The sequence below is a fragment of the Schistosoma mansoni genome, chromosome W (assembly GCF_000237925.1).
Source record: "Schistosoma mansoni strain Puerto Rico chromosome W, complete genome".
Lineage (NCBI taxonomy): Eukaryota > Metazoa > Platyhelminthes > Trematoda > Strigeidida > Schistosomatidae > Schistosoma > Schistosoma mansoni.
The window spans coordinates 12,321,719-12,348,021 of NC_031502.1; the positions used below are offsets into that span (position 1 = coordinate 12,321,719).

The 26,303-nt window shown below is 33.4% G+C and overlaps 1 protein-coding gene across 1 annotated transcript in view; it reads left to right on the forward strand.

Moving 5' to 3' along the window:
* Smp_153780 (putative glutamate receptor, kainate) overlaps window positions 1-23,623 on the forward strand; it is a 38,455-nt gene extending 14,832 nt beyond the window's left edge. Inside the window, exons 5-15 of the mRNA XM_018788563.1 lie at window positions 6,200-6,385; window positions 7,883-8,038; window positions 10,416-10,529; window positions 13,506-13,619; window positions 13,832-14,056; window positions 14,921-15,082; window positions 15,881-16,061; window positions 18,483-18,700; window positions 19,712-19,934; window positions 21,627-21,886; window positions 22,671-23,623. Coding sequence (XP_018654094.1) covers window positions 6,200-6,385; window positions 7,883-8,038; window positions 10,416-10,529; window positions 13,506-13,619; window positions 13,832-14,056; window positions 14,921-15,082; window positions 15,881-16,061; window positions 18,483-18,700; window positions 19,712-19,934; window positions 21,627-21,886; window positions 22,671-23,324 — 2,493 coding nt within the window. The 3' untranslated portion in view covers window positions 23,325-23,623. The remainder of the gene's footprint in view (window positions 1-6,199; window positions 6,386-7,882; window positions 8,039-10,415; window positions 10,530-13,505; window positions 13,620-13,831; window positions 14,057-14,920; window positions 15,083-15,880; window positions 16,062-18,482; window positions 18,701-19,711; window positions 19,935-21,626; window positions 21,887-22,670) is intronic.
* The last annotated feature ends 2,680 nt before the right edge of the window (window positions 23,624-26,303 follow it).

Genomic DNA, 26,303 nt, shown 5'->3' on the forward strand with positions numbered 1-26,303 from the left:
CCTATCTGACCTATATTTATTCTGATCATTACTTACTTACTTAGTAAGTAAGTAAGTATAAGTTGTTTCAAGTTAACTTTTTATTTGAGTTATATCAACATGAACAGTTTTATTCTATTTTGTTTGACATTCCTCCAAACGATCAACAGAACACATTAAGTCAGGAATTGTAAGCAGAAATGAAAAGAATGAATAGCAACTGGAAAGGATTGCTTCGGATAGGGTTGGATGGAGAATGCTGGTGAGTGGCTTATGCTTCTCCACGAGGGGTAACAGGCGTAATTAAGTTTGCATTTTCAGATTTCTTATGGTAAAAATATAAACATATTGATTATATTACCAAGGAAATGAGTCAAGGAATTCTTTCATAATGTGAAGATGATTATTCATAAAAATGAAATTAAATTATGAATTATTGATTTTATGCTTTTGTTTTTACTCCCCAATTACATAACTTTTAAAATAAAGTGAATTAAATCTAGAATTCGACGGGAACATTAAAGTCGATCTAAAATTATAAAGCCCTACGAAATTCTATTGTTAATTACATATACTGAACAGTTTTTGTATTTGATGTTCTTTATATCTTCTGACCAAAACTTCACATTTAGTTGTGAATTTTGAAAGAATGAATAGTGTACCAGTGTTTGTATAACTTTATTGAGTTAAATATTGTTATATCTAGTCGTCGCTAATTACTATATCAAAATCATTTATTACTCAAGAAAGTTATCTGATTAGATATAAATATTATTTATATGTATGAATGGATAATTGTTTATCGATTGATCATAACCATTAAGTAATAAAATATCTTCGCAACAGAAGGTAAGTAGAAAAGTAAGAAAATAGCTTTGTGATGTCTCGAGAAGTTTCGAATAAGAAGTTAGGTCTTGAAAGCTGAATAATAAAAATGCAAGCACTTTACCCGCAGTAAGTTATACAATTCTACCTTTATATAAGTTAATGAGACACATTTACTGGTTTTCTAAAAGATGAATGAGTATATTCAAAGCTTTTTGTAAAATTAATTTTGAACGATCAAGTCGTAATATCATTAAAAAAAGGGGAGTAATATTACTAATCCAAACTAGCCATTATGAGTTGGCAAATAACCACACAGAATGATCTCCGTGATGACAACTTAACTACATGTCCTCCCTAGTTTTTTTTATTTCACCTCATGATCGACCAATCAAAACGGGTCACTTGATAAAAAAATCCCTAATAAGAAAGCCATGTTAAAAATTTATCACATTATATCAAGTTCACTGAGGTTTCCAACCAAATGCAATGCGAAAACGTATATTATAAGACGACTTATTATGTTGAATTGTGAAATCCGGATTAAGTACCGTTTAACAATATCTTACGATTGAAATCTATTAACTAATACAAAGATCTTACAACCTGAAAACGATTGACTGCCTTATAATAGCACCATATAGAAATGATATTTTTATTGTTGTAATCATTAGGGAATTCAATCACCTTTGATTAAAAAGGGTAAGAACAAAAACAAGTAGTCCCTGAGTATATTACAGACTGACAACAGCATCTTGTGACGCTTATTCATTAACATCTACTTTTTGTTAAATCTTTCAAAGGACATTTTACAGGTTTATATAGCTTGATGTTTCGTGTCACACTCAAGCACAACAGTTTGGCAATGTCATCATAGAATAGATCTTTTCTTTACAAAAATGTGTAGCCAAAGTAAAATTATTCTGATGACATTGTTATGATCAATTTGTAAAATTTGTTTGGAAACATACACATACATTGGAAATTTTTAGTGTCTTTACTAAGTCGAATTGTTCACATCAATACTTCTTACCTGGTGTGAAGGTTTATGTACTATTTCTTTACTGTGCTACTTTTTTGTACAGTCTGATTACCAGTCGTTTTGCAGATATGTCTGCTACTTTATCTTCCATCTAGTCAAATATGATAACTGTACATAGGAAGATAGTTTAAAGCAAGTCGTATCATTTGGTTGAGAAAATGTTACCTAACACTAAGAAATAACGCACAAAATGTTCTCGATGTATTGGTTGGATTCATTCATATAAATTCCCGTGGCACATTACTTACGTACTTACACCTGTTACCCCTCATGGGGGAGCATAGGCCGCAAACCAGCATTCTCCGTCCAACCATGTACAAGGCAATCCTTTCCAGTTCTTCCCAGTTAACATTCATCCTTTTCATATCTACTTCTATTTCCCTGGGTAATGTGTTCTTCGGCCTTCATCTTTCCCGCTTCCCTTCCGGATTGCAAGTCAGGGCTTGACTCGTGATGCAGTTTAGTGATTTCCTTAATGTATGTCCGATCAACTTCCAACGTCTTTTCCTCATTTCTTCATCAGCTGGAAGCTGGTTTGTCCTCTTCCATAAAACACTGTTGCTCATAGTATCCGGTCAGTGAATGTTGAGTATTTTGCGTAGACAACTGTATATAAATACATGTACCTTCTTGACGATGGATGTAGTAGTTCTCCACTTTTCAGCTCCGTACAGTAGGACGTTTGTATTAAAGATTCTCACTTTGAAGTTAATTGACAGTTGTTTTGAGTTCCATATGTTGTTCAATTGTAGAAACTCGGTTCTTGCTTTGCCGATCCTAACATTTACATCTGCATCAGATTCTCCTTGTTCATCAATGATGCTTCCCATAATGTTCTCCGATCCACATTGTCAAACGCCTTCTCATAGTCACTGAAGTTGATGTATAGTGACGAGTTCCACTCAATTGATTGTTCCACAATGATCCGTAGTGTCGCAATTTGGTCTGTGCACGACGCATCCTTGAGGAATCCAGCCTGTTGATCTCGAAGTCAGGCGTCTACTGCGTCTTCCATCCGATTCAGCAACACTATTGGAAACTTCTCCTGGTACTGACAACAAACTGATGCCTCTCACATTTGCTCAGATCTCCTTTCCTTGGTATCTTGATGAAGTGTTCTTCTTCCCAGTCCGTTGGCACTTGTTCCTCCTCTCAAATCTTCTTGAAGAGAACGTAAAGCATGTTTGCTGTTACTTCAATATCTGACTTCAGTGCTTCAGCTGGTACATTGTCAGGCCCTGCCGCTTTCCCACTCTTGATTTCTCTAATGTCCATCTTGACTTCTTCGATCGTTGATGGAATGAAATCTATAGGAAGGTCAGTGTGTGCTGCTTCGACGTCCGGTGGATTCAATGGAGCTGGTTTATTCAGCAGTTCCTCGAATTATTCTGCCCATCTTTTCCTCTGTTCTTGAAGCTCCATGATTGTCTTTCTTCCTTTGTCCTTGACTGGTCTCTCTGGCTTACTATATCTCCCTGCCAGTTTCTTCGTTGTATCATATAGTTGTTTCACATTCCCTTCCCTTGCAGCTTTTTTCGCTGTCGTTGCTAGTTCTTCCATGCATTTCTGTTTGTCGGCTTTCATGCTCTTCTTCACTTGCTTGTCTGCTTCTGCGTAGTCGGCTTGCGCCTTGACTTTCTCTGCTCGTGTTCGAATGTTGTTACCTGCTTTCTTCCCGGTCTTCCTTTCGTCAATCCTGTCCACTGTTCCCATAGAGATCCATTCCTCATGATGATGCTTCTTGCGACCCAGAACCTCCTGACATGTTGAAGTTAATGTTTCTCTGATCCCTGTCCAGTTGTCCTCCATCGTAGTTTTTTGTTCTTTCAGTAGATCCTGTAAAGCTTTGAACCTGTTGTTGAGAGTTATCTTGAATTCACTAAGTTTGTTAGTATCTCGAAGGAAGGCTGTATGAAACCTTTGCACTTCTGTTTGTCCAGTTATCCAGTATTTCTTTAGCTTCAGTTTCATCTTGGCCACAACCAGGTGGTGATCTGAAGCTATACCAGCTCCTCTCCTTGTCCTCACATCTTCCATTATCCTTCGTGATTTTTTGTTGATACAAATATGATCTATCTGGTTCTCAGTGGTGTGGTCCGGTGAAATCCATGTAGCTTTATGTATGCGTTTGTGTGGAAATATTGTGCCGCCTGTAACCAATTTGTTCAATGCACATAGATTTGCGAATTTCTCTCCATTTTCATTTCTCCATCCCAGTTCATGTCGTCCAATTATATCTTCACATCCTGTGTTGTCCACTCCGACTCTGGCTTTTATATCTCCCATCAGGATGGTGAGGTCCTTTCCTGGGCACTTCGCTATGATTGATTGTATCCTCTCATAGAACTGATCTTTATCGTCGTCGTTGCTATCATTGATGGGTGCATTACATTGGATAAAGTTCATTGTGATCCCCTCCTTCTTTGTTTTTAATGATGCTTTGATAATTCTGGATCGATGAGATTCCGATCCTACAAGTACATTTCGTGCTTCTCTGGACAGCGTTAGAGCAACTCCCTGAGTGTGTGGAGCATTTTTCTCTTCGTGACCAGAGTACAGCAGCATCTCTTTCGTACCTAGCCTTTGCTGTCCAGCTTGTGTTCAATAGGTTTCGCTGAGTCCCAGCACTACCAATTTATACCTCCTCATTCCCATTGCTATCTGACTGGTCTTCCCGGTCTCCCACATTGTCCGGACGTTCCATGTACCCATAAAAATTGTTGCTCTGGTTATTAGAAAAGGCATCAGCCTCTTGACTTCCGAAGAATCTCGGCTTTCATCATGAGGCGTCGTAATTCTTCCTTGAACTCAGAAAGCAGAGCATAAATGGTTTGAATTATTTTTTCTGATTAGCGTTTTTTTAGCGAGTTAGTTTTCTACGGGTTGCGGTCGCCAACCCCATGCCGAACCCTCCTCCTCTACCCGAGCTTGGAACTGGCAGTAACTCTAGAATTTCTACAGGTGGAGTTCCTTAGCAAATACTGTACCTAAAAAGAGGAATTCTGAAATACTAATTTGATTGACTAGGACCTTGGTGTTATTAGTATACGATATTATATGTTTGGTTAGACTGGGGAATTCTCAACACTAAATATAAAACAACTTAACAAAAGAATGTTTATATATATAATCAACCTCTTCAATTTGTACAAAATCAAAACCAATACCATGAATGAGTGTCGGTGGAATTTTCAAAATCTAAAATTGGAAAAATTATTTAGCATCAAACATCACTTCATTATATTCACTTGACCGTGGAAATGAGAGGTCTCATGATCTTTCTTTCCGTGTGCAAGGTTTGGTTCACAGTACTTGATGACAGTAGCATCTGCTGAAAGAATTATAAGTGGCATTTACTACTTGTTTATTATTTTGAGCACTTTTGTGATATTCACTAAATCCCCGTTGTAAAATGATTATCGATTCATTACACTTATGGTTTGGAAAATGGCGACCCTGAAGTTTAAGTACAAATCTGCTTTTCCTTGGCAGTTAACTTTACGCCAAGATAATATATAGTAACACCTAGGTACTGACTGTGAGAGCCTTTCAGTATCATATCTGTCAAGTTAATAGAAATCACACGAAGCAGTACATTGCGACTTTTACTAGTCCGATGTATAAATACCGGAAATATAGATGCAAGAGTTTTGTATAATATTGACTAGTTTATGTACGTTTCATTTTGCATTTAATTCTTTAAGCAAAGATGGATAGTGGCTATCAGTGAAATCCAGGATGCACGTTTCGTCCTACTTGGGACTCGTCAGCTGAATATACCTGCATCTCAGAGTTGATGTTCACTCCGGACTCGAACCCAGTACCTTTCACTTAAAACGCAATCGCGTTATCCACTCGGCCACTGAGTCCTGATAGCCACTTGCTTGTGCAATGAGGTGAAGTTTAAATTCACTTAGTATTGTTCTGTTTGAATCTTCCTATTGATATTTTAGGACTGCAACTTGTCAGTCTCTTATTGGCATATGTGCATACTGTGCGTATTGCCTCGATATAGCCTAAATTAGAGACTGATCAGGTGCAGTCCTAAAACACCAATGGGAAGATTCAAACAAAACCAATACTAAGCAAATTTAATTCTTTAGTCTGATAAGGTATTTCATACACTCCTTAAGATTCTATATATTGCTCTTCAACAATGAAACATTACGTGTTCTTTGTTTTAGCTTTTTTCGTTGGCCTGACATTTTAGTTGATATTACAGAGTTACTGAGCTTTAAGACATAATTTCCTAGCAATTAGTAGGAAAACTGTCCCAAGATTATTTGGTATTTTTCCTGAAATAACCTTATTGATTTCTAGATCTTAAGTCCTAAATTGCTCTTGTTTTTTTAGGATATTGCAACATTAGATTTAAGCGCATTCAAAATCGATGTAGGTGCAAGAATAAAAGCAATTTCAATCATTCCGAAAGTTACTTCATTGGACATAAATAAGACACCCCAACCAGAAATGTTGCTTTATAAGAAAACTCTTGAAAATACTGCTGGTTCAAAAGATTTATCCAATGGAAACCCTACTGTAAGTTCATGTTGGTTTTCTGCACAATATGTTTTACCCGAAATTGATGAAAGCTATTCGTAGAAAAGTCGAAAAGCAATCTACGAATTCTATTCGACTTTACATACTATATAAGCAGACACAACAATGACTTTACTGCAATATGTGAATATTTGATAATTTTACCAACCGATGATCTTTTAAACAATAACTTTAAAACACATAGATATTCTACTGTAGTGGCTGAGCTTTGTTAATCAACCTTGATAACTGTTATCATATAAATCCCAATGATGTTTGAAATCAAAAGGCAATAAGAAATGTCAACTACAGTTTATTAGTGAATAGCACAGATCACAAGGCTGCAACCACACTGATCGAGTTTGAAGTAGATAGGCGAATATGTGTATGTGAAAGAAGGCAGAGACAAATTTATAGTCACAGCAAGGCAAAGGCTATTAATAGGATTCGAGTACATACATACATAGGGAAAGAGAATGATTCATTGAGCTATATTTAAGCCATCAACATTTAAACTAGAGAGAGATATATGTGCGTATGCTATCATTTGATTAAGCGTACACATTTATACAGACAAGATAGTGATCATAATAGTACAAGAAAATAGATGAGTTGTTACTGCTTGAATAACATTGTATGTAAGTTAATAGAAAGGCTTAACAAAAATTAACCATGATCTAAATTGATTGTAGGAGAGTTGTTATACTACCTATAATTCTCCTGGCATGTAGAAATCACGTTAACATATACTAGTTTTACCCAATCCAGAATCATGTTACAAAATATTTGAAAATAATAAATCCGTCACTCTAAGTTCAAGAATTTCTTACTTATTTGTTTGTCTGTTGTAACTAAGACTTGACAAATAAATAAAATTAGTTAGTCATCAGTTTGAGTACATGTATACATGAAAAACACTATGAGTTCTTTTAAAATGGTTCATCGAATGTGATTCGACAAATATGGACTTGAAGTCAAAATAAAAATTTGGTATTAAAACCTTAAAAGTTGCCCAAATAAATTTGACTCCCATAAAAAAAGAAACATTATTCACCATTGACTTGGCTTATAAGTAAGATCAAGTGAAAAAACTAACGATCGGAATGTACATATAGTAGGATTATTTAGGGTGACATTTGACAAAAGGTTAATCAACGTATGGTGAAATATGAATGCAATAAGACACAAAAAATTTGTTGGCATTTAAAGTCACTTGTAAGTATAAAAACAAAACAGATTTATGAAATTCAAGGTACCAAAACATTAAGGAGAAGCTTATATTTAAGCTAAGGTTGGTTCATTTTATCACAAAAGTAATTACCTCTAGTTTCGTTGCCGGTCACAATAGGAAGACGAGTTAAATATTAATAAAAATCTGTTTTAAAAATGATATCAAAATTCTCTTTTTCAATAACCTGTTTTCTATATAATCATCAATATATAATCAGTATATCTTATTAAAAGGTATATCTAATTTTTATTGTATTTCTCAATTAGATTCAATTCAGTTTAATTTACGATAGCCTCATACTTCTAGCACATGGACTTAGTACAGTGACAAGAACAAGACCATTGTTACCACAGAAATTAAGCTGTGAACGTCCACCAGGTCTATGGCCTCTTGGGTTAAGTCTGATCAATGCAGTTAAATCGGTATGTTAATGACTGTAAATTTTTGTTTAGTTTAAAAAATAATAGGCAAAAGAGCGATCAGATAAATTACCTTGTTAGTCAGTTGTTACATACCGATTTTACAATATCTGTAAACTGCACACATATGGTAAATAATTAATTATTAATGTTCAGTGGTGAATGCTACATAGCTACATAAAATCTGACTTTTAATCCATGTAAATGAAGACTATGGAAGTCCGTGTAATTAAATAGTCTTCATTTCTTTTTGGCGTAAATATAAATTCTTACTGTTTTTTCCTTAGAATGAGAGGCACGATTTGGGGGATGTCTTATCCTGTATAAAAACTGGGTTGAACTCAAAAACATAGGAACCCAATCGGACATACAACCATATAAGGTGAAGGCGTCTCTCAGTAAGGAAGTAGTTTTACTCTTTCGCTAATCAACGGATTAAAACCTTATCTCACCAAATATATTGATAGTTTAAAGACCACCAGACTTCTTGCGATTTAAAAAATAGATCAATTTATGTGTACATAATGCACTAACTAAGAATGACACAATGGCATCAAAAAGTAGACAGTGACGGTGTATTCATATAAAATTTACATTATCAAAATAGGAAAAAACTCACTAAAACATGAAGTCAATGAATGACTACCTTAAGTTGATCAAAACATTCAGATTTTCCTTCAGTAGGTCTTGGCTTTGTGTTTCCCGTGTATTGTCGAACAATTGAATTGAGATTAGAATTCGCTTGAAGCAGGATTCACAATCGTTTTAATACAGTTAAATAATTTAAACTGTATGGTTTTTCTTTATACTGTGACTTCTCTAAAAATCATATTATGGGTGCATGCACGTTCATCCAAATTCGATAAATCAATGACTACGTAAATATATTGCGGACGTTCGATGGAACATTTGGAAATTGTCCAAATGACCTCATTAATCATGAACAGAGGTTAGGTTAACAATAAGTATTATTATGGTTGATTATCATTACGGACTAGATTCTTGTGGTGCTGCAAATGATAAATTGGATATACAGGAAACACTGAGATTTTGTAAAACTGAAGATCCAAACCAGTAACGTCAAAAGTTATTGATATTCTTCATTTCGCTCAGTTTATTGACTTACTAAGTTGATGATAAGTCTTGTTAAAGCTATCAATATTCTCCGTATAGTATGTTGCAGATAACTACCATTATCAGAAAACGATGCCCGGATAGTTGAAAGTCTATTTGGAAAGCTAAATTCTCATAGTCAAACTATTCTAATTAATCGTATAAATCGGTGACTGACAAATCTTTTCCAATCAATTAATTTTATTCGTTACGGTTGCTAATCTGCCAGTAAGCTGAATATCCGGAACACTTCGATATACTTTGGTCCATTTTGGCTTATCCGATTCATATGGCTAAAAGAAGAAGAGAAGGTATTGACAATGTTTCCAATCTGAAGTGTGAATCATGCAATTAAATATGCTTCAAATATGAAGTCTAACCATTGATTTCCTATAAACCGAAATGTTTACAATTTAATATAACACCGACCTGAGTGGGGCTATAGTACGTTGAATGACAGGTATTAACACCGTATTCTATGTACAGTTGTATGGAAAAGACAGTCTAAATGCGATTACGTCGGTTAATATCCTTAAATTATAATTGGTCGAGCTTTACATAGCCCTATCGTTCATTTGGGATGAAATGCATCAGCTATGTAGGCGAATAAATAAAAATAAAAATCCTTAATATATTTCAAATCTGACAATGATACACAGCAGCAAAGCAAGACTCTCCATTCTTTAGTTGGTCCACGATAAATACCAGAAGGATATATCTTGAAGACACATGTTTATCGATATTCATTATATCACAGACATTTGGTCCATTTTGTTGCGTTATCCAGTTTAAAATTGCTAGACAAACGAAAAATTTTCAGTATTTAATGTAATCTAGAGGTATTTTGAAATGTAAACGACTTTATTTGCTCTGAATGTCTCTTGGATTTGTTATATCTTAAGAAGAAATAGTCAGACTTCATTCACAATGAAATCACATGAGCAAAAAATGTAAAACAAAATTCGTGGTTGATTTACCAGTTAGTTATTTATCATTCACTTGTTTTCTCACAAATTAGACATCATTAATTGTTTGTATATTTCTAACAATCTTGTTCATTCTCTATTTACTTTGTGATATCAGAGTACACACAACACAACATTATGCATAACACTATTACCGCATATGGCGTTGACCATTATTGTCAGAAAAGAAGTTGCTTAATTATCTTGGCATAGAATACAAAATATTTTGTTTCTGTGTAAATGGAATAACAAAATCGACTCGTACAGCTTACATTTGGATCTTATTTTTCGAAATCTTATAGGTAGCGTCAGAAACTGTTCGGGGTTTGACAAGTCCCTTCCGTTTTGATAAACATGGTTTAAGAACATTATTCGATCTAACTACTCTGGAACTAACCCAGGGTGGATTTAAACCTGTAAGTAATGAATGATTTAAACTAAAACATGTTCTCATTTAACGTCTAAGGTCTAGTAATAAAAATCCAAATTTATGACACATTTTTCCCTTCATAGAGTTCTATTCATTCTTTAAAGCTAAATAGTACCAAAAACGGTTTGGTAAAGAAGTATATATGTCTGTTGTACACATGTTCATCTCATTATTAAATATACATCAGGCGCTACGTTATTTCCATAAATTTTCATATGAAATTTTGGGATTGATTTGGTGCAGGTTTGTTGTTTTCAGGGAATATGTTTTGCTCTTAAGATGCACATAAGAATGTTATATAGTCATCAAACCAATCCACTGATTAACTGATAAAATCAGTGTATAACATAAATCCTAATCAACCAGTACAAATGTTTAGTATTTCAAGATGTATTATTGTTGGTATACAAATGGTTTTATTTCAAACTTCTGCCTTACATTTTTTTACAGTTAAGCTGTAGCTACGAATTTTTATTAATGAATCATTTTTGAGCAAAATATTTTTAAATGGTTCAATAGATTACATCCTATAACACAACTATCAGCCGTAGGTATCATTACCAAGTTTTGATTTGATAATTTTGAATAAATTGAGCATTGGGTAGATTGTTATAAATAAATTAAATTAATATATTTGTAATATCCTAATGAATAGAAAAATTAAATTTTCTGAGGTTTCGTGACTCAGTGTGAGTCACTTCTTCAGAGAACAAATAACCAAATCAAAATTAATCCCAAATTAAATAGTACAAAAGAACAACAGAAGAATATTATGTGTGATCAATCAAAAAAGGTCTGAATAAATCAATGTCATGTCATTCCGGTCAAGGTAATTTATAAGCGACATGTATGTAAATTTGTGTGTATGTGTGCAAGGTCAGGGATGAGAAAATGTGACCTTTGTGGTGGGAAAGGATAAAGTTTAGCTTTTATGTACGATAAGTGTGATATGTGAGTAGTATCACATATGGTAGCTTGTATAGATAGATGTATAGTTAGACTTTCCTTTCTATTGAGAGCAGTAGGATTAAGCATTATATGGAACGCTTCGGCTACTCTCCTTTCTTTGTTATTGGAAAAGCCTTTTTGTAATATTTTGATATTTTTGAAATAAATTTGGTGGTCATTGAAAATGGCGTGAACTGCTATTGCCGAGTTAATTTGTAGTCCATCCAGTTCTACAGGATTATCAGGAGGTTTCTTTGTGTACGTAATATATTCTTTGTCAAGATTTCACGAGATGACTCTCCGATATAGAAGGCATCACAATCGATACAACCTAATTTGTAGACGCAGTTCTGTGTAGACATGAATGGGGTTTTTTCTTTTAATCGAACTAAAGTATTTCGAAGTGTGTTCGTTGTTTTGTAATATACTTTAATTCTATGCTGTTTTAAAATTCTTTGGAGTCCTTCTGTTGTGCCATAACGGTATGGTAAAACTGCAGTACCAATCCATGGCATTTCATTCGAATTAATATTATTACGTACTGGACTGTTTTGTTTTCATATACTTCTAATAATCTTCATAGGAAAATTATTAGATTGTAAGATACTAATTACATTCTTTTTTCTCTTAGTTTGTCCTCTTCTGATGTGATGATCTTGTTGACTCTTCTAAAATGATTTAAAGCTAGCCAGATCTTAGCACTGAAAGGATGTGCTGAATGAAAGTCAATATAGCGATTAGAGTGTGCAGGCTTTCGGTAGATGGATGGATTTAGAATCCCATTTAGATTTCTTTTCACTAAGCAATCTAAGGATGGTAGCTCACCACGTTCATTTTCATTCTCATTCGTGAATTTGATGTGAGATGAAAATGTATTTAACCGTTTTGAAAAAGATTTTAGATGAGTCTTTTTTTATCACAACAAATGTATCATCTGCATATTTAGTTGTACAGGTTAGGCACTCATGCGCGAGACTGATATGTCCTGGGTTCGAATCTCGCGAGGCGGGACCGTGGATGCGCACTGCTGAGGAGTCCCACAATAGGACGAAACGGCCGTCCAATGCTTCCAGGTTTTCCATGTTGGTGTAGCTTCAATTGACTTACAAATTCAACTATTAAAAATATTACTAAAATCTCCATGAAAAAAACACGATTTTCGTCCTTAACAGTGCAATCAGTTGAACTCCTCCCTGTAGTGTGAGTGGTAAAAAGTAAATCAAATAAAAACCAAGGACTGAATTTGTTAACCAGCCTGGCTTAAAGATTGATTATTTAGACTCAAAATCCATTATTAAGCGGTGATAAATTTTAGAAAACTTCGGTATATTATTACTTTTGAACATATAAAACTTTTCATATATAGTTGAAATCATGAGTCAGTTGAAGCTAGAACACCATAGAAAACCTGGAAGCACTGGACGGCCGTTTCGTCCTATTGTGGGACTCCTCAGCAGTGCGCGTCCACGATCCCACCTCGCGAGATTTCAACTTTATATGAAAAATTACTAAAAATCTCCACAAAAAACCCCCATATAAAACTTTTGTTTAACTTCTTCGGACGGCGTACAGAACAAAACATATTCAAACTCTAAGTTGAGAATGAACATTTTTAAGAATACCTTCTTCAGCAATTACTACTGGCTAACTAGGTTAAATGTTTCTTTTCGATTTCTTCTCTATATTGGTGATGATTGAAAAATCCACGAGGAATAAACTTTTTATTTATTATTCCATCGACTGCAATTTTTTCCAACACAAACCACTGGTAATATCAGTATGTTTAAAAAGGAAATAATTTCAGTTAACAGAATTTATTCTATTCTGACCAGCATTTCTTGGCTGCAAAACTTTACGTCAATATTCATTCTATCGTTCGAAAATATTTGTTCCTATGATAAAAAAAATTATTTATACATAACCGTCATTGCATACACAACTATATACTTTCTAATAGAAATTATTAATCTTTTGTTGTACTAATTACTTGTGCTTCGGAATTCATTTTTATCAGACTGGAGTATGGAATATAGATGAAAGAATGAAAGTTGCAAAGCAACCTGTAATAACGTTACCAAAACAGTTGCCCAAAATCAAAGGTGTAGTCTTGAAAGTCACAACAATACCTGTAAGTTATTATTGATGAACAATAGAAAGTATGACATTATCATTACTTGCTTATTATTTATAGATGTTTAAAAAATCTCAAAAAAACTAAGTAATATACATTTGATGACAACTAAATAAAAATACCTAGAAAACATATTGACGTTTAAGTCAAAGAAAGCAATGGTTTCATTATAATAACTCGTCAGTGTTTTGATTGCTTAAAACTTTTAGGATGCCCCTTTCATGATTCCAATCAAGTTTGATGCATATGATAGACCATTAGGTACTCCTGATGCATGGATGGGATATTGTATTGATCTGTTGAATCATATTGCATCAGATGTTGGCTTTAATTATACAGTTCATATAACACCAGACCGACAATACGGATCAGGTATAGACGTTGGAAACGGGACCATTTTCTACAATGGCATAATGGGAGAACTGATCAGAGAGGTAAGTTCTGTTAAAGAGAAATACGATTGGTTTTATTTCATCATTAGTAATCGTTATGAAGGTACCCCAAAAATTTATTCAAATCGATATATTTATTGTCGTTCTATACAATTTACTTTTCTGAATGACTAATTTTTGTAAGCAAGTCTAAAATAAAAGAGTAACTTTAACCTTTTCATTCTTTATGTCAAATCACATATTGTTTTTATAATTTAATAGTAATTTTCATCACAAAGTAGTCAGTTGAAGAAACATTGCAATTTCAAGAAAACCGAAAAAATGTTCATTAAAGTCCAAGTTTTTACGGAGTTGTGGACACATACAACTTCACATCAGATCAAACCTAGCTCCTTCAGACTGTACTTTATTGAAGTTATGTTAAACTCACATTAAATACATGGATTTTAAACATAAGTCACATATATTAGTAGGAGGTAATGACAAGGATGAGACTGGTGCCTTCTATAAAATTTAAATCAGCTTTGTCGTAGAAGAGGTTTATACTTTGCTGTTCTTGAGGCCAATAACTTGCGTCATCATAAAATATGATCATACAATCTAAATAAATGGTTAATAAATTTTGTATAATAATGGAGTTAAACAGAGAACATTAATCTCTTGTAATGGGTTCAGACAAACAAAACTTTGATCAGCTGCCAATTTAAAGTGTGTTTTTCCTTTAATTTGTTTTAATTCGGTAACATACTGCATCGACATAAACTCACCTAGGTTATACACAAATCAGATAACTATTGTGATTGACAACTACTTTGATTTTGAAAAGAACGTGTCTAGCGAATTAATCATAAATAATAAACATCAATTATCTTAATAGATTCATTCTTTGTTCTTCTCTGTATACAGGAAGCTGATATGGCTGTAGCCGGATTTACAATAACATATGAACGTGAAAAGCTTGTTGATTTTAGTACACCATGGATGACTTTGGGTGGGAGTATTTTATTTACAAGACCAAAAAGTCAGAAACCATCATTGTTTTCATTTCTTCAACCACTTTCACCACAGGTAAGCTAGTTTACTGTCTCGAACAATTAGGTTATTATATGTAATCTCAATTTATGGTAATTTTATTTCTGAGCCGATTAAAAAATATGTGTTCATTAACTAAAGTTTCGTCCCAATCGATACTTGTCAACTGGGTGTGCCTAAATCTCATTGTTGATGTATACAGTAGAATTCCAACTGAATACCTACCACTTTAGAAAGAGACTGAGAGAATGATTTCAAATAGCCGCTAACTTGTTTAGAGGATAAAAAATTATTCATGAGGGTTTTTATTTACCCAGTTTTGACTTTCAAGATCAAAATTATTCATTCTGACTTCAACTTGACCTAGTTTTTTGACTACATTTCAACATCGAGGTATCTGACTCGGGATGAAGATATTTTAGTGAGAATCGATCATCTATAGTCTAAAACGTCAACAACAATATAAATGGCCTACTGATTAACTATTTAAAATTGATTACTACGAATTTACTGGGTAAGAATATTTATTTAGAGTCCGTATCAACCACTCCAGCTGGTTTTTTACAAAACATGGGACATGAAATAAAGTATTGTACTGATAAACTAGCATCTTATCTACTACAATAATGTTACTCTTTAATGAATGGTAGCAATTATCATGTTGATTTACCCCTAAAATTCCATTTGCTAATATATTTCACGTAAAATATTGTCATGGTAAACAGTTTTAATTTATGTAGAACTGAATACCAGGGTTTTTCTACTAGAAACATATTTGTTTAATATACTTTAACCCCTACCATTTTGCATCACCAAACGTTTGTTGATTTTCAGGTATGGTTATACGTGGGTTTCACCTATTTAGCTGTATGTTTGTGTTTATTTGTTGCTGCTCGTCTTTCTCCACATGAATGGACAGCAACACATCCTTGCGAAGAAGGTGGCGATACAAGAAAAAATCAATTCACACTATTAAACAGCTTCTATTATAATGTGTCTGCTTTACTGAATCAAGGTATCAGGTTTTATCTTACAATAATTTAGTTTTTATGATTTGTAAATTGGTGATAAAAATAAAGGTTTAAAAGTTTTAACATAGAAAAAATTCATTTGGTGAAACAAGAACTTTAACAGTTACGCGATAAACAAAAGTTGATTACAGTCATTTTACACAATAATGCTTTAATGTATTGTGATCCAATTACTGACTAACGCCTGTTATCCATCGTGGAGGAGCACAGGCCGCACACCAGTAAACTCCATCCAACCATGTACTGGGCAATCCTTTCCAATTCTTTCCAGTTAACGTTCATTCTTTTCAAATCTACTTCTATTTCCCGGCCTAATGTGTTGTTTGACCTTCCCCTTTTCCGCTTCCCTTCCGGATTTCGAGTTAGAGCTTGCCTACATTTGTTGTCTTCGTCTGTATTTGTTCGTGTGTATGAGATTGGAGGGATAAGTAATCTGAGAAGTCCAAATCGTCTAATTGATTCTCAGATGTCCATTGTATTCCGTGCTTCCTCTCAGATGTCGAGGTCTTCATAATCCAGTCAACTACCAGAAGAAAGAGGAAGAGGGAGAATAGACAGCCTTGTCTGACTCCGGTTCTAACTGGAAATGCAACTGTCAGCTGTCCTCCACGCACCACTTTGCACTGTAGTCCGTCGTATGAGTTCTGGATAATGTTGATAATCTTCTCAGGAACTTCATAGTGTCGAAGAAGTTTCCATGATGTTCTCCTATGTACACTATCAAACGCCTTCTCATAGTCACTGAAGTTGATGTATAGTGACGAGTTCCACTCAATTGATTGTTCCACAATGATCCGTAGTGTCGCAATTTGGTCTGTGCACGACGCATCCTTGAGGAATCCAGCCTGTTGATCTCGAAGTCAGGCGTCTACTGCGTCTTCCATCCGATTCAGCAACACTATTGGAAACTTCTCCTGGTACTGACAACAAACTGATGCCTCTCACATTTGCTCAGATCTCCTTTCCTTGGTATCTTGATGAAGTGTTCTTCTTCCCAGTCCGTTGGCACTTGTTCCTCCTCTCAAATCTTCTTGAAGAGAACGTAAAGCATGTTTGCTGTTACTTCAATATCTGACTTCAGTGCTTCAGCTGGTACATTGTCAGGCCCTGCCGCTTTCCCACTCTTGATTTCTCTAATGTCCATCTTGACTTCTTCGATCGTTGATGGAATGAAATCTATAGGAAGGTCAGTGTGTGCTGCTTCGACGTCCGGTGGATTCAATGGAGCTGGTTTATTCAGCAGTTCCTCGAATTATTCTGCCCATCTTTTCCTCTGTTCTTGAAGCTCCATGATTGTCTTTCTTCCTTTGTCCTTGACTGGTCTCTCTGGCTTACTATATCTCCCTGCCAGTTTCTTCGTTGTATCATATAGTTGTTTCACACTCCCTTCCCTTGCAGCTTTTTCCGCTGTCGTTGCTAGTTCTTCCATGCATTTCTGTTTGTCGGCTTTCATGCTCTTCTTCACTTGCTTGTCTGCTTCTGCGTAGTCGGCTTGCGCCTTGACTTTCTCTGCTCGTGTTCGAATGTTGTTACCTGCTTTCTTCCCGGTCTTCCTTTTGTCAATCCTGTCCACTGTTCCCATAGAGATCCATTCCTCATGATGATGCTTCTTGCGACCCAGAACCTCCTGACATATTGAAGTTAATGTTTCTCTGATCCCTGTCCAGTTGTCCTCCATCGTAGTTTTTTGTTCTTTCAGTAGATCCTGTAAAGCTTTGAACCTGTTGTTGAGAGTCATCTTGAAGTTTTATATTACTGAATGAATGTTGTTAGACAACCATTGAAAACGAGACAGAATTGGATGCCTGTTTCATACCATTGAAGAACTTCTAGTCAGTTCATATCCACGCCCGACAAGGGGCCGAACACAGGACCTTGAGCACCAAACCTTCCGATCACTGAGTTGCAATACACGGCCATCATTCACTTCCGTCAATGATATTTTTCACATTTACATGTCAAAGCAACTTGATGGCCTGAAGGTCTTGTGTTCGATCTCTGGTTGGCCATTGGTCTGTACTACTCAAAAGTTCTGTGCTAAAATAAAAAGCTTTTCAGTGTTTCTTGGTATTGAACGGTTATTAAACAATAGTCTCACATCTTACACAGCTAAAAGGTCGTTTTTCCGAGGTTTAAACTAATTTCGCTTACATAAATTAGCATAGTATAGAGGTCAGATCAAATTGTTGCCAGTTATTCCTTTATAATTAAGGATCCGGAACAAATGCGATACCGCTAGTCTCAGATTTTCACACAATATCAGACATGTGTTTTTTGAAATCCGAAGTATTTTCCCTTAGTATTTATGATGTTATATTTTATCTCTATATTCAGTGATGAGACTTTGAATAATTTTTGAAATTTTTTCATTTAATACAAGTTACTCTTTTTTGTTTAAAATCTAGGAACTGAACTTGCACCACATGCCACTTCAACGAGATTGTTAACCGGAGTTTGGTGGTTTTTCGCCTTAATTATTATTGCTACATACACAGCTAATTTAGCTGCATTTTTGACAGTTGAAAATATGAAATCACCGATTGAAAGCGCTGAAGATTTAGCTAATCAAGAAAAAATTAAATACGGAACTTTGAAAAGTGGATCAAGTCGTGATTTTTTCAGAGTAAGCCAAAATTTACTACTATCTGATTAGAAAGAAGAAATTTTGATTGCATTTTGTAAGAATGAATAAAGAGTAAATAATGCATATAGTGTTCTTACATAATTTTATATGGTAGTGAGTTTGAATCTAACACGTTGTTTTGAAATGCTCCACTTCATGGTTATATTTTAATTTTTAGCCGTTGTAGTGGAATATCGTCAAAAATATGTGTTATGAAAGTTTGAAAATTGAGATAAACACATTGCATGCTAAACAATGCTTCAGCCATTCAATATAATTGTATTTCTTGGTGTTTTGTAGAAATTTATTTAATTTTTTGATGTGGTTCTTCACAGAGTAACCTCAGTTTTTGGATCATTAAAAACCAAGCAGCGACGGTTAGTTGTTCTGTCATAGTGCGGGGCATCTAGGAAGTATGCATCTACGACTGTGTCCAGAATTATCAAGTCTTATCAATGCTTAAACGTTATTAGTCATATGATTTCTGGAGAAAACGGTTCTTAAAACTCATTATTTACCTTCTGATGTTTATGGATCTATTGTTAATTCATAAATGAATATGTTATCACTTAAATATATTTGGAACTTTTCAAAAGTTTATTCGTTATAATTTTTCGTTAACTTTCAAATAACTAGGATTGTGATATTTTGTAATAATTATGAGGGTAAGTTGGCAGGATACCTTGAGCGTGGGTTTCACATTAGTGGGTACGCAAGGTTTACCTGCAGTCTTATGGGAAATGGTGCGCTTTGGGAGATTTAAATCATTATTGTTCAGCTTCATAATCTGGGCCGTTACCACTGCCTAGTAATCAATAAATCACAGGTGTACTGTTTTACAACATGACAGATTTGAGGCAAATACTTCCCTTTCTGGTTTAAAGTGTTCCCAACACCTACAAAATATTCGTCTTATTTTATTCTCTTGTTTCTCCTGATTTTGATCTTTTCATTTGAGAAATATCTATCTAGTAAGACAGTTTGCATATTATGTTTTTTTTTCATCAATAGACCTCATCTTTACCAACGTTTAAGAAAATGGGTGAATTCATGGACAAATATCCAGATGCTACTGTATCAACCACTCAAGAGGGCATTGAACGTGTTCTACAAGGTAATTATGCCTTCATTTTAGAATCAACCTGGAATGAATACTATGCTCAAAGAGATTGTCGTCTAACGCAAGTTGGAACATTGCTTGATTCTAAAGGTTATGGGATCGGATTTCCACAAGGTAAGTATTTTGGAATGTGTTTTTGACATTACCTTACTCTCATTTGAAAATTAGACTGAGTGGGGAATAAAATAAATTTAATATATATTCTCAGAAGTTTCAGATGAAACCATGCTATACAGATTATGTCGAACTCATTAAAAGTAATCCAAAAGAAGAAATTTTCGACTTGTTAGTACATTGGTAACGATATCAACCTCTACGAGTGTTTGAATTCTGTCATCAGTTTACGAGTCGATGCCAATGGTATTTTTCAGCAATCATGATATCTTCAGATGGTTTCAATAACAGGGCTTTTAAGTTGTTTTTCAGAAATTTAATTACTAAAAGTTCTCTCAAATATCGCTATAAAAATTTGCAGGACACTTTTTGTGTTATCCTAAGCCAGTAACGAAATATGGCTCTTTCAGTCTCATGGACGTTATTCGATCATAGTCATTATTGAGCCCTGAGTTTGAGAATTCAATATACTTTCACTCAATCAATATCTGACTTGAGTAAATTGTTGAGTGGTTTGAGTACCTTTATTCCTGATATCTCACCTGCTTCCATAGAAAGTATGGTTTTTTGACAGTGTAAGGAACAATGACTACTGGGTAGTCGTTTTAAGCTAGTTTTGATGTCACGTGATACTTGGAGCAAACACCTGAAGATCATACAGCCTAGTGGTCTTCAGCATTATCATAAACGGTTTAGATTAAAACGATGTCGTTTTATTATGCACCGCATAAAATTTCTTTCCTAAAGTGTGACCAAATACGTGCTGATTATATTCACATTTAAAATATGATCTTTGAGATTCATTTTTGATGTTATTATCTTTTTGTTCTTTTTTCATTTTTCACTTACTGATGCAATAGTCTGCGAACGCTTCACTCTTACAAATAAGTAAATGAAGCTACTTTACAATGGTAGATTAAATGAGGATCCTTTTGCATAGAAAGTTTGATACGTGGCTATGAAAAATATTATGGAATGTGATAATCATACCGAAGATTTGATTTCATAAATGGTCAAATTTGCCGCATTTTTTGACATCCCTTCATGGAGCCCATATAAAAGAAATTCTAAACAATGACGACAAAGTTTTCTTAAGTCAGAAAACGGAGGATGTTTCCAATAAAATATGTGTTCATTTCAGAAAGTATGAAATCCTCATAGCTGGTTTACGATCAACGTTTAAGACTAACTGATGAAAATAGATGTATAGAAAGTGTTGTAAAGAACCTTATATAACCTTAAAAATGGGTAAAACGGATGAGACAATGGTAAAGAAAGTTCACATTAAGAAATATCCTGATAGAGTTTGGTGTGATATAATATATATATGTATAATAATTTTATTTACAAAAGGATGCTATCTGAAGTTTTAAATTACAGCACGTTGTTGATTCACAAGTGGTTAATTATAATTTCATTTTCTCAAAAACTCAATATCTGAGCACTATTTTTGTAGTCCATCAAGATAAGCCAAAATATCTATATTTAGAAGTTGTTCAACAACATAGCTATAGGACGTTTGTTTTTTATCACCACTAAGACTGTTGCATAATAACTGTAATCTTACTGAAGAAATAAAAATGCTTAGTTCACCATACTTCTCCTAAATTGAATTAACTGAAATAAGCTTCGATGTTTTCTAATACATATTCATCATCTACTTTTACCTACTTCGTTAACTATGACATTAAGGTTCACCATGGAGGGATCCCGTATCGAAATCAATTCTAAAATTACAGAATGCTCAAATTTTGGCAAAATTAAAACGTATCTGGTGGAATGAATTTAATATCACGGAACCATGTTCCTTACTACGTGAATCAGGTAAAGCTCCAAGTCCGTTGGGCGTAGAACAAGTTGGTGGTGTATTCATTGTCTTACTGATTGGATTTTTTATGGGATTCGCCGTATCGATTATTGAATTTTTAGTAGCCACAAGAGATCAGCAAAAGGTAATCCATCAGTTTGTGTTGTACTGGAGTGGTGAAATATTTATACAAAGCTTTTAATAGTTCATTCTGTCATAGAATTTCCATAGCAGTGTATTATACCATCTCTTATTTCTCCATGAAACATAATCTAGGTATTTTCGCAAGTTAGACTGCTAAAATTTTGATACGAAAATAATCAAAAGGTATTTCCTCTGTATTAATTGAAGTCTCTATTTTTTATGATGACGATGTTATCCATATAGAATGAGAATCCGGGAAAGTCTTTGGATATATTTTTCTTAATGTACGTATATGCTTTTGAAGGTTCCCGTCTGATTTAGATAAAAACTAAAGGAATAAAAATAGCAGATATTCTCTGACTGTGCACAATTCATGTATGGATTTCTAATTCTTTCATGGACTAAATGATAAAAAGTCAGCCTAGTGTTTCGTGACTCCAAACCATATTCAGAAAGCTAAATTAAGCCTAAATAATCATAAGCTTTACTTGTATTATTCAGATGCTACTTTAAATATCAACCCTACTACAGTTGAAGGATGAAATTATTATTGATGCTTTCAATATTTGATGTTAAGATCAGCAGATTTTCAATACTATCGGAAATTTTAATATGGGGCCATAAACGTCCACCTAACCGTCAATCACTCACTTTATTCAGATACTAAGTGTTTGGATGTTTGAAGATGTATGATTGCCTTTTGATTTTAATGCTTGTGAAATCCATTTAATCCATGCTCGAACATTATTATTTATAAACTAATAAACTTCCATTTTCAATTTTAGACAGCTGTTTGGCGTGGAATGTGGAAGGAGTTGAAATTTGCTACACGATGTTTAACGACATCACGTCGATTAAGATCAGACATTCCTAAATTATCTAGATCCCGTTCAAGTAATCGACTTATATCATCCGTACCAAATAATTTAGGCGCAATAAATTATTCACCAAATTCATTCGGTTTCAGCGAAAATCATAATAACAATATAAAGCTAAATAATAATACTTATATCAGCAAGAATATTCATATGAGTGGAATCAATTCAAAAATTGGACAAGATACATCTAGAGATCAATTGTTAATTTCCGAAACCAGACCTTTTAATTATGAACAGCAGAATCAGCAAAATCAAGAAGGAACTTATAGAACAGATCAGAAAAGTGCAAGTCTACAATTTCCTAGTTCATTCGATCAAAGTGATATATCCGCAGGAATATCAAGTGATCCACAGCCTCAAACCTACAACGCGCGTCAACAACAACACCATCCTACATGTAACATCCAGTCATATCAACAATTACAACAACATCATCCATATACACATAATGAGACTGATATCAAACGTTTCACGATGCCACCAAGTGTAGTTCGATCAAATTTCAACGTTGGAACGACTAACATGAATGGAGATTGCGAACTATGGCAAATTAACCAATAGAAATAATTTCCATCTGAAAAGAAATTACTTAGCGCGCAACTTCGCAAAATTTTTTGAACACTGTTTAGTTTATGCATTCATTTAATGGAAATCTGAACCCCACTAAGGCTCAAACTTATCTACGTTACGTTTAAGAAAGCAAAAAGTTTTAATTGCCAATTCCCATTCAGTTTCATATTAAATATTAGTAATAATTTTATTCAACCTATATAATTTTTTTGTAAAGTTGGATTTTGAGAAATAGTTGGATTGATTCATTCAATTGACAACTACGAATTATATAAAGTGAATACAAAAACAAATAAAGAATAATATAAAGTTTCATTTTATACAAATGAAGTCTGTAGATAGCACAGATTGACTAGATCAAACTTCGCATACAATTTATACTAATGAACAGATGTTATTCAACAAATTACTGAATATCATCAACATTAAGTTTTGTCAGAATTAATCAAAATTCAGCCAAAACTGGTTTCTGTATCAGAAAGTGTCGTTTATCATGAAGCATCATGGTTACAGTTTAGTTACTACCATTACTTTTATTTTAAATAATTTCATAATATTAAGAACGAATAGTAGTTCCTTGAATAAGTTCTCACTAGGTTCTATAATTATAAATCCAAATTATTGATCAAAATAAAACATTCATATTCAAAGCTAAATCACCTTTTAAGTGATTTTAGGGTTGATATTAAAATTATTTTGTAAGTAAGCGTCTGTAAATATTGTATGCCATTGTAAGTCGATTGAAAATCTAAGATTAAAAATTTGGATGAATGTAAATTACATGATGGGATAGAAAATATACATTAATTATGAACACGATCAATTATTTACCCAAATATTACGTAAATTATGAAATAATATGAATTAAGTAGGATGGGGTGAATATCATATAAATTGTTCACATGTTTTAGGCAACCATACAATAACAATTAGATCAAATCAATTGAATCCACGAAAATATGTTTGTATTAACATTAGTTGAATTCACTCATCTTATAAATGGGATGATTATTGGTTTAGTTGGTCTAAAGCCAACCAAGTTAAGGGAAGACGATAAACGAGCTTCGTTTAGAGTACATAGATTTGAAAATGTTTTATTATTTATCTTAGTGGTACATAAGGAACTAGGAGAGCGAAATTATGACTTAAATATACAAAAACATCATTTAATCCATTAAAGAAAACTCTCATACTCAATAGTAATATCAAATCACTAAGTCTAATAAATTCAAAAAGTAACTACTTTTGTTTTGTTAGTTTATAAATTTCTTAGCAATTCAATTTTATAAGGTCACAACTCTTCCTTATGGGGAAGTATATATCTTTTGTATTTCTATACACTACACTTAGTTGCCTAGTCTTTACATATTAGTTAGCACTCACATAAGTTAATATACTGGAAACCAGAACACAGACCACTAAGTTGGAATTCAGTGATTTATAAGTCCAACTTTCTGGTTACTTTAGAATGAATAAATTTTGAAAAAGACAAACATTTATCGATTTATTAATTTCACATAAAGTGCGTAACAAGAGATCCACACCTTTCAAATCATGTAACGTTGTTATTTTCTTATCGAAAGTGGAAAAGGTTATCATGTCCTCCAAGTTTAATCGGTTTTTCATTTGTTTCAAACTTCGATAGCACTTTTAAAAGACAAACAAAACACTGAATTTATTAACTTAAAGACTAATGGAAATTTTCATATTTATCATATTAAGTTGCCTTTTAATACTTAACATAAATTAATGAAAACATTCTCAATTTCAAGATTTACTGTGGTTATTGACTATAAAGGAATATTCTTCTATAAATTCTGACAAATCAACAGTCAATAATATGAACTATTATTGAAATAAACTATCGTGATAATGACCTACAAAACCGTCATTATCAAATATCACAAAACCAAGAGTTTAGTTTTATAGTAAAGAAGGAAAGAATAATCTTTTTTTCAATCTCTGAATACGTATATAAATGTATACATTTCTTGGTAATTGTAATTGACGAATCATAGATTAACAGAAATTTCGTTTCCTAATCACAATTTTCATTCTCGGTTCAACTTCTCTTTAAAACATTAATCCATATGATAATGAGTAGGATTAGTAGCTGAATCAAAAATATCCCTGACAGAATTATCATATCCTGTTAGCTTTTAAATAACACAATTAAGTCGAATTTATTCATAGAGATCATGAATAGAATATTTATGCAAATATTTTTAATTACGTTTTCTATATAACAAAATTCAATACAGTTTCCATCAACACAAACTCAATTACTTTTCGGGTATTATTTAAAATGTTATCCAGAGAAGTAACTAGATTATGATGCGAAGAAATTTGGTAATAATTAACTTTTAATTTTAACCTTACTTCATTAAACCCACTACACTTTCGTTTATTTACCACTGAAAGTTCTGGTTATTACCTGAGATTAACGTAATTTTCTTACTAAACTAATCAACGTATATTCATCTTATATTTATATTTGAACCGTATTATATTAACTCTTTTGTTTACATATTTTTGCATTATCCAATAATGTTTATTCATCACTTGTGAACCAAAGCAAGTGATTTCGATTTAACAGCTTAAAAAATTACGCAGACTTATTTCTTAAATAAATAATTGTTTAGAGATAACCCAAATGTTGTAAGGTGTTTTATTATGTGTATCAATCACTGGCTAATGATTTAGTGCTCCAAAACTACCTGAATTGATTATCTAGGAGTACATACTATTACACGGTATTGCATTAATTAATTAACTAAATCTAAGACTTAAGTAATGTGATATTGTGAATAACAGCAGAAACAACGGCTTATCTTATGTATTTGGTCATTTGTTTTAGCGATCATTTAACAATGCTTCCAGTTTAATTTTTATATTGTGAAGTAATTTCACTAGCGACAACAACCAAGAATAAAAACGGAAACTCATAATTGAAATGCTTCGAATCTAGGA